The sequence below is a fragment of the Nycticebus coucang genome, chromosome 4 (genome assembly GCF_027406575.1).
Source record: "Nycticebus coucang isolate mNycCou1 chromosome 4, mNycCou1.pri, whole genome shotgun sequence".
Classification (NCBI taxonomy): Eukaryota; Metazoa; Chordata; class Mammalia; order Primates; family Lorisidae; genus Nycticebus; species Nycticebus coucang.
This window is the reverse complement of record NC_069783.1, coordinates 63,878,880-63,889,247: the sequence shown is the minus strand read 5'-3', so window position 1 is coordinate 63,889,247 and position 10,368 is coordinate 63,878,880. Positions and strand designations below refer to the sequence as shown.

General features: G+C 39.5%; 1 protein-coding gene across 1 annotated transcript in view; it reads right to left on the bottom strand.

Moving 5' to 3' along the window:
- Positions 1-4,747: 4,747 nt before the first annotated feature.
- ACTR2 (actin related protein 2) overlaps positions 4,748-10,368 on the bottom strand; it is a 49,797-nt gene continuing 44,176 nt past the window's right edge. The window contains exon 9 of the mRNA XM_053587775.1: positions 4,748-7,310. Coding sequence (XP_053443750.1) covers positions 7,140-7,310 — 171 coding nt within the window. The 3' untranslated portion in view covers positions 4,748-7,139. The remainder of the gene's footprint in view (positions 7,311-10,368) is intronic.

Here is a 10,368-nt window from a genome sequence, read left to right as displayed (position 1 = left end):
GCTACATCACTTTCTAGATGGTACTTAACACATAAAAATGAAAACGTGATTTCACTTTAGAGCTCCCTTTAAACTTCTAAGTTATATAAGCAGGGAACAAATTCTGAACATAACTGCTTGAATTCCATAAACTGCTAAGCAAAAACAAAACAAGCAAGCAAAACAGTCTCCCTAATTAATCATTTGACTTAAAATCCTTTGAATTGTAGTCATCATAGTTTTTAGGTTCCAAAATTTAGGTGCTGCTCCTTTTCAGTAGGTCTTACATCAAAGTTAACTAGTGCTAGGACCTTTCAAATACAGATCTAAGTTACAAAGAAATAACTCACATCTGCAAGTAGATTGAAGGCTTCAAATCAAGGGGTCAAGTTATGTATTATTGATTTACTTTTGACATTTGAACCTTGGTTAAGGCCCAATTTTTTTACTCTTTAAAATACTAAGTTGAAAAAAAAAAGTTTGTTATTCCTCAAAAACAAAAACAAAAAAATATTAAGTTGGTTTGGCGCCCGTTGCTCAGTGGTTAGGGCACAGGCCACATACACCAAGGCAGGTGGGTTCCAATGTGGCCCGGGCCTGCTAAACAACAATCACAACAAAAAAATAGCCAGGCATGTGGTAGGCGCCTATAGTCCCAGCTACTTGGGAGGCTGAGGCAAGAGAATCTTAAGCCCAGGAGTTGGAGGTTGCTGTGAGCTGTGACAACATTCTACTGAGGGCGACATAGTAAGACTCTGTCTCAAAACAAACAAACAAAAAAACCCTCAAAAAACTAAGTCAGCACAAAATAAGAGTAGTTAATTGACATAACTCATTCTTGAAACCCTTAGATTTGGTTTTCTAAAGGAATACAGACCCCTCGGATTTTCTTGTGCTTAATTCAGGTGTGCCTAAAAATAAATCCTAACGCCCCTACAGAACATCAAGTACTCATTTAACAAAATGAACAAATTAATATTGTGGCAGACCATAACTTCAGAATTTCTTTAACTAATTCCTTAAAACCTTTGATATTAATGCCTTTCCTTTTTTTTTTTTTTTTTTGTAGAGACAGAGTCTCACTTTATGGCCCTCAGTAGAGTGCCGTGGCCTCACACAGCTCACAGCAACCTCCAACTCCTGGGCTTAAGCGATTCTCCTGCCTCAGCCTCCCGAGTAGCTGGGACTACAGGCACCCGCCACAACGCCCAGCTATTTTTTGGTTGCAGTTTGGCCGGGGCCGGGTTTGAACCCGCCACCCTCGGCATATGGGGCCGGCGCCCTACAGACTGAGCCACAGGTGCCGCCCTTTTTTTTTTTTGAGACAGAGCATCAAGCTGTTGGTTGCCCTGGGGAGAGTGCCGTGGCATCACAGCTCACAGCAACCTCCAATTTCTGGCTCAAGAGATTCTCCTGCCTCCACCTCCCAAGTAGCTGGGACTATAGGCGCCCACCACAACGCCCGGCTATTTTTTGGTTGCAGCCATTGTTGTTTGGTGGGCCCCGGCTGGATTCGAACCCGCCAGCTCAGGTGTATGGGGCTGCCGCCTTAGCTGCTTGAGCCACAGGTGCCAGTCACATACACCTGAGCTGGCGGGTTCAAATCCAGCCCAGGCCTGCCCAACAACAAGGATGGCTGCAATCAAAAAATAGCTGGGCGTTGTGGTGGGCACCTGTAGTCCCAGCTGCTTGGGAGGCAGAGACAGGAGACTCGCTTGAGCCCAGGAGTTGGAGGTTGCTGTGAGCTGTGATGCCACAGCACTCTACCCAGGGCAACAGCTTGAGGCTCTGTCTCAAAAAAAAAAAAAGAAATATATATATAATTACTTCTAGGGCAGCGCCTGTGGCTCAAAGGAGTAGGGTGCCAGCCCCATATACTGGAACTGGCCGGTTCAAACCCGGTCCCAGCCCAAAACTGCAAAAAACAAAACAAAAACAAACAAAAAAGATATATATAATTACTTTTATGAGCAGAATTCTTGAGAGTTGGGGGCCCTCTTTCCCAAACCTCTGTTCAAGGAATATCAAAGCAGCTCATTAGAGTTTTCTTTTTACTAATCAGGCAAAAGCTGAACTTTATGTTCGAAACTACCCTGCACTTGAAAGCCATATTTTATTTATTTATTTATTTTGTGGTTTTTTTTTTTTTGGCCGGGGCTGGGTTTGAACCCACCACCTCCAGCATATGGGACCGGCGCCCCACTCCTTGAGCCACAGGAGCCACCCGAAAGCCATACTTTATTATTACCTCTGTGATTGGTTTCTACACTACCTAAACCGAAACCTTTCAATTGATCCACGAAACTGTATTTAAAATATTCTCTATTTGGGGCGGCACCTGTGGCTCAAAGGAGTAGGGTGCCGGTCCCATATGCCGGAGGTGGCGGGTTTAAACCCGGCTCTGGCCAAAAACTGAAAAAAAAAAAAAATATATATATATATATATATATAGATATATATATATATTCTCTAATTATCTTTTTCTTACTTCAAGTATTTCATGGAAAATTATATGCAAAGTCTTTCCCAGTCTTTCTTTCTTCCCAGTTCCCTCTACTGTGGGTGGCAGTACAGGGAACAGATATGAAAGAGACAGAAACTCCCCTTCTTCTAAAAGTAAGACAAAAATCATTTGAATTTCCCCAACTCAGATATTCAAATCAAAGTATGGTGCAATAGTTTCTTCCTTCCTTCCTTTTTCTTTGAGACAGAGTCCTGCCATGTTGCCCTCAGTAGAGGGCTGTGGCATCACACCTCACAGCAACCTCAAACTTTTGGGCTCAAGTGATTCTCTTGCCTCAGCCTGAGTAGCTGGGACTACAGGCGACTGCCATAAAGCCCGGCTATTTTTTGGTTGCAGTTGTCAGTGTTGTTTAGCTGGCCTGGGCAAGGCTTGAACCTGCCACCTTTGGTGTATGTGGCTGGCACGCTACTCACTGAGCTACAGGCAGCAAGCCAGCTTCTTTCTTCCTAATAGTATGTTATTTAAACAATGCAGAGATTCTTTAGGATGCTTTTAAAATGTTAAGTTTAATTGTCAATCGTTTTCACCATTATGTATTAGCTGCGTTGTTTTCATCTCCCCTGATTTGTTTCTATGCTATGACTGAAGTTACTTGCATGTAGTGGTTAAGGTCACTAATTGTAGCCCTTAGCAAGGTAATTCACATACAACCAACTTGCTTTCCCACATCTTACCTCTCACTTCCTCCAACTTACCTTTGATGTAGCATTTTCAGTATTTGAAGAGGCCAAGGAATTTGAGTTAGAAGAAAAACAGCAATCCTCCAAATCACTGTACTGTGAGTAGTCAATTAGCTCCAGGTTAGATAGCATGTTAAGTATCAGACTAAAGTAAATAGATTCTGGGATACTTCTTTGATGGTTCTAAAATATATTTATTTTGGCCGGGGCTGTTTGAACCTGCCACAGCATATGGGGCCGGCACCCTACCCCTGTGAGCCACAGGTGCCACCCTAAAATTAATATATTTAATAAACTCACTCAACAGCACAGACATCCATATTTGCAGGTAGAGGGAAAAAAGGAAGAGCACTGAGACCTTCATTCCACCAAGGACACCATGCAATGCCCTGTGCAATGCTGGGCATTTTCTTCCTCCACACATGGAGATAGCTGTCAGCACATTCTCCTGACAACTCAGAAGAGACTAGATGAAAGACACCAGTGGCAACCCTTAAGATCTCCTGAGGGACTCTGGCCATGAAGGGGACGATGAGGTTCCAGTATACACGTTCATGAAGAAGGAAAGGCAAAAATACTCTTTTCTACTCCCCAGCCCTTGTTCTCAAAAGATACTATAAAGAGGTCAATTAAATGTACTTTCATATCTCTTTAGTTATTTTGTTAAAAGTAATATGTTTAGGCTCAGTGCCTGTGGCTCAAGCGGCTAAGGCGTCAGCCACATACACCTGAGATGGCGGGTTCGAATCCAACCCGGGTCCGCCAAACAATGACGGCTGCAACCAAAAAAAAATAGCTGGGTGTTGTGGAGGGCACCTGTAGTCCCAGCTACTTGGGAGGCGGAGGCAGGAGAATCACTTGAGCCCAGGAGTTGGAGGTTGCTGTGAGCTGCAATGCCACAGCACTCTATCCAGGGCGACAGCTTGAGGCTCTGTCACAAAAAGTAGTAATATGCCTAAAAGTCTACAGATGAGTTAAAATGGCCTTGAAAAGAGCCACGCATGTTACTCATGTAATTCTATCATTCCTAATTTTGTGAAGTCCAACTTCAAATTTTTTCAGAAACAAGTCTTTTGGAAAAAAAAAAATCTCTAATGTAGCTGTAATTTACTTTTGTTTTGTTTTTTCTTTTAAAAGTCCTTCTCTGTCATTACAGCTCACTGCAACCTCAAACTTCTGGGCTCAAGCAATCTTCCTGCCTCAGACTCCCAACTAGTTGGGACTATAGGCATATGTGCCACCATGCCCAGCTAAGTTTTTTCTATTTTTTTGATAGAGACAAAAGTCTTAACTCTTGCTCAAGCTGGCCTTGAACTTCTGATTGGTCATTCTGCCTCAGTCTTCCAGAATGCTAGAATTACAAGAGCCACTATTTCTATTTTTTTTAACAATGTATTTAGAAGTATACCAGAAACGTTGAGTTCCATTGTCAATTACCGAACTCTAGTTAGGTGAACCTGACCTAACAAGTAGCATAAAGTTGTCAATCCATCTTGCATTATCAAAAATATGAATAAGAAAATGAAACTAAATACAAAAACTTTTAAGAAAAAGAAAGACAAGATTACTTTGAAAAATCTGATTTTTATTTTCTGAATCCAAAAGAAGTCTATTCATGGTAAATTTAGAATAATTACCATTTCAACGATCTCTCAAAATACATTGCAAATATTAATAGTGCTCAGAACAGTGTAAAAGTTAATATCCAATACCATGTATTAAAGAAAAAAGTTTAAATGTAGGTCCTATTTCTAACAAACCTTTCTCAAAAGTCAAGGAACTAGCAATTCTGATTTAAAAATAAAAGAATTTTAATTATTGGTAATTTGACAATGGTTTTAAGAGTTAAAAATCAGATTTTTTAAAACAGAATTTTTTTTAATTTACAAGGGATTCTTTCCTGACAATGACTCTAATTAAACATAATACTCCACCCAACTCCCAAATTACTAAGTGCATTATTTTACCATGGAATAGGAAAATTATAAAATGGAGCTTCTAAATTATATATTAATATACCATTTTAACTGTCATGTTTGCTAACAGAATTACAAAATAAAACAATTCTACACTCAAGGGACAAATGATATATGCTTTCACTGTTTTACAAAAGAGTCCATCCAATTCTTTGTTGTTTTCCACATATGTTAAAATCATGACCAAAGGTCGAGAGTCAATCTATTTCCCCAAACTGAACACCCAGTAGGTGCTAGTCCTCCATGTGTGTTTCTTTAACAAGCCCAGTACTCAGAAGGCTGGGGGTATTTAAAGAACTTGATTTAGGAACTTGAGGAATCTAGAGTGACTCTGAGATCCACGTTCCCAAAAGCTAGTAGACGTTATTCACTGGCTATTCTTGTGTACTGAAGCATGTCCAGCATGCAGGCAAACTTATTTGTTGAAACTGAGGTAAGAAAGACAAAAAAATTCTCAATATTAACAGAAGCTGCATAACTAAAACCAACTTTTTGTTACTTATTTCACATAAATGAATTATATTTTCTCAGAGAGACTTAAGTCAATAATTCCTTGATTTTGTCACTCTCCAAATTAAGCCACTTCTTTCAAAGCCATTATTTTAGTAAAAAATGTTTTGAAATGAAGGGAAACTTTTTTCTAGAACTTATATTTTGTACTTAGTGTGATACAATTTCTCATGGCTTTGAGTTATAGGATTTTCTGACACAGGCAGAAAAGTCTGCTCACATTTACAAAATATAAACTACTCTACTCGAGCATAAAAGATGGCTGAGAATTAACATTTATGATTAGTTTTTGGTACAAACACTAATTTAATCTTGATTTGGGGGGGACATTTTAAATAGTCAAATTTTACTCCGTTTCCAAGTTTCAAATCAAAACAAAAGAAAACCTAATGAAGTTACCCAACTGGCAACAAGTCCCATATTCCAATGTAATTTTTAACCCCACAATTAGAATAACCTACTACAGTAATTATTTATAAGTACCTGCTTGTTTTATTAAATAAACACTGTTCAACTATATAAAAGAATAATCTATAAGAATGGTACTTGGCCCCCCATTACCTTAATCATTCTGGAATAAATAGAAGCATTTAGAAAACACCAGTCTTAAGCACTTTTAAAACTGTAATTTGAGTTACCAAAAACATTTGAACGTTACTTTTCCATTGAGATTCTAGGGAGTCTAGTCCCAGCCAACATATTTGATTTTTAAAAATCCCAAAGCCACATGGTAATGGAATACTACACTTGCCTTTTACACCATATGGAAACACTTCCAGGCAGACCAAAAGTAGAAGAAAACTTGCCAAATCAAAGTATTGTAAATTAAGTTTATCTTGGGTACCCAGAAGAGAAAATCTCAAAAATCAAAATCAAAAGACCACCCATTTCCCCTCCCCACGCAAAAACCCACCCCAAACACGTTAGTTCTGACCCTAACGTTTCCCTAAGATGTTAACAGGAGAAGCTTTAAGGTACTTAAAGCTGCAGCAGTAACTGCTGAAAGCGCCCAAACTACAGAGGAAATGCCCTAAAGAGGTCAGAGGCTGCCCACCCATCCCTAACCACCCCCACCCCAATAATATGTAAAAGCTCCTGTTAAAGTTTTTTATGCTAATAAAGGCATACCACCTAGTGTGCTAAAGACTAAAACTAGCAGCCTTAGAGCAGTAAAGTGAAAAGAGGAAGCCTACAGGAATGATCTAAATGATTACTTAGAAGAAACAAAGCAGAGGAGGGGCCCTTTGCCCTCTTTGTTTTTGTAGGCAAATGGTTGAATTAAACAGTCAGATTTACCCACATTAACAAAAATTTAACAAAGCTTCGCCAAGACACCAGAATAAAACTTGACCTTTCCAGTCAAAGGGCACAGAGAGGACGCTTCCATGTCCTGGAGTTGAATGAGTTCAAAGATTGGCAATAAAGGAAAGAAGAAAGTGTTAGGGGCAGGATGGGGATAAGCTTTGCAGTCTATCGAACAGTCACACCAAGTTTCTCCAGCACACGGACACCCTTCTCTTGGTACTCCTGCCGGGTCATCCAGAAGTTGTCTTTGTCCTTCATGATATCTGCCAGAACTGCACCACCCAGAAATACCATGTGCTTTCTGCGGGGTGGGTCTTCAATGCGGATCTTAAATTTCTAAAGGAGAAAGACAGGATAATAAACTGTCACATGTGCATAGCACTTTATGCTTTACGAAAATGATTTTTTCATGTATTTTCTCACTGAATCTCACAACAGTCCTGTGATATAAGTAAGACATCAGGATTTGGTAGCTGAGGTATACAGCCATTTCATAAATTGCCCAAAGCTCACGTTAGGAGACCACATATCCATCCTAGTGAGTTTGGAACAGTCCTGATTTACAACTGTTGTCCCATCATTAATAGCACCCCTATTCACTCTCAAGCGTCCCGATTTGACAGATAATTACAAGACTGACAAGACGCACATCCTACTCAGAGCCCAAGCATCGGAGGCATCATCACTGCAGGTTTTCTCATCAGCTAGCAGATGACCACATGGCAAGTCACTCAACTGTCAAATGAAGTCTGGATAAAAAGACTTGTGTAATTTCTCAAAGGTCTAGCTATGATTATGACTCAATGTAATAGAGCAAAATTTAAGTTGTTTCTTCTAAGCAAAGCTCACTTTCTATGGTCTCAAATTCAAATCAAATGTTCTCAAAATAAACAAGGCCAAATATGGTCAAGACAAATCATGGGGATGTTGGAAAAACCAAACACAGTAACCAAAATTAAAGACAACTGGGAAAAGCTTTATACCCTATAGCTATTATTTATTAATTGCTAGAAAGGGCACAAACAATAATTTATGAGAGGGCAGTATCTGAAAGAAAAACCTTCAAATGACATAGCAGTTTTTATCTACAGTGTCACACATCCTGCAAAAAAGACTGAGTCTAAATTATGTCTATGTCACATAAATAACGACAAGATTCTGATAATCTATAGCAAAAAAACCCGTCATTTTACTTATCAATCAATTCTGAGACTAACCTACTGTTTTAATTGTTCTAGTTACTTTTTCATTCTTAGGTAAGGCTCCACAAACTTTTCTGTAAAGGGCTAGAAAGTAAATACTTGAGGCTTTGTGGGTCTCTCTGGCAACTGCCCAACCCTACATGCAGATAGCTAGAAGGCAGCAACACAGACAATATATGACAATAGGCAACACCATGTAAACAGATGGGCCTGGCTGCTATAATAAAATGTTATTTATAAAACCAGCCCGTTTTGGAACAAAGGCTGTAGCTTGTCCACCCCTGCTCTAAGGCAAACTTAGCTAGCCCCTGAAGATGCTGCTTCCCTGGTATATTTCTCCACTGGTGGCTGGTTCTCTCTCACACTACCTTCCTAACCCTGGACGTTTAGTTAAGAGAGTACTTGCTCTTCAATGCTGCTTTTATATTCCTCTTCCCTAACACTCTGCAGCCCCTCTGAAACTCACTCTATGAGACTATTCCACCTACCACTCCTCTTTGCTGAAGTCATTTACAGATCCCGGCAGACATCTATAGATCTCCAGGTTGCTTCTCTTCACACCCACGCACATGTTTTCTCCATCACATCCTGATATCATTCTTAGTGACTCTATACTTCTCTGCCTCTCATACTCATTTGGCAAAATAAGTTATTAACTCTCTACTCTCTTTGTACCAGCTCTCAAGCCTCTGAACAAGACAGAAAAGAAATCAACATCCTGCTTTAAATGTATCTTTAACCTCAAATAATCCCTTAGTGCTGCTTGGCAAGGCTACTGTATTTCTCTTTTTTCCATTCTCCTCCAAAACAACCACTTCAACATCTTTCTCAATTTTAAATCTCTACAACCTGTTCCTTCCTCTCATAGCCTCCTAACAGGTCTATTTCCACCTTTGTTCCCTTCCTCCAAGAACCTAATCACCATGCCAGACTTAACGACCCTTTAAAAACATATGTCAAATCCCATCATTCTCTGCTCAAAACCCTCCCAAGATCTTCCATCTCACTAGGAGTAAAGCCAAACCCTTTACCATGGTTAAACAAGAGCTGCTGCTACCTTCTGGCCTTACCTCCCATCCGTTCCCTTGCTCTCTCCACACGCTGGAACACACCCATCAACTTGGGGCTTTTGCACTGTGGCTGCCTGTGTTTCTTCCCCCACATAGCCGGGGGTTTAAATAGCCACACAGCTCTCTCCCTCAGTTGATTCATATCTCTGATCAAAAGTCACCTCACTGTAGTCCTTCCTTGACCACAGTTTATGGAGCACATGCCTTCCCCAACCACTACTTTCTAGCTCTTTACTTTTCTTCACAGCACTTAACTACCACAGATACATTATTTAGACTCCACCACTGTTTTGTCCTCAGTAACTAGAAGTGTGTCACCCAAAAGTTCAAAAAATTATTTGCTGAATAAAAGATAGTGATTTATTTAAAATTATATGTATAACTCAATAAAATCAGAAAAATGAAGTACTTAGACTGTATGGCTTCTTTCCAGCCTTTAATTTGTTTAATGTATATGAGCCTATACTCAATTTCAATAATTTAAGTCATATAAGAAAAATGTCACATTAGTGTCACCAAAACACACTGTACTCTGTAGTATGTAATCTCATTATCTAAAAATGGATCAAAGTCAGTGAGACATACCCAGGATTGCATGATTCTTGCTTGAGTATAGTGTACTTCACATGGACCAGAATTTGGGGGAGAAAAAAAAGCCCATGTCAAAGAAACTTCAACTATTACATACTAGTTTAAAAGTTTCTTTCTGCTATACTTATCAATAACTATCAATTAAAGTTGATTTCAAGAGCTATGACAATCACTGGAATGCAAAATTACTGAAGACATGAGGTTTTTACAATCTGATTGGGGAAATAAAACACATGCAACAAACAGCCAGGAAATAACCTAAAATCAGAAATATGAGATAGTCCAAGAGTAGTGCTGAAGGCTGATTACACATCCAAAAATTACCCAAACACTCCACAAAAAATAACAACAAAAAAATCAAGTAGGATGTTTATTTCTCCACAGAGAATAGCAGATTTTTTCCACATACTTAGAGACACCTATGATTCTGCGCTGGTCAGTAAAGATGAACCAGAACGTTTGGCCTTGACCTAGCTGTCTCCATCTATTGAATATAGTACCACCCTTCTGGGTCAGAACTTACCTTAAACC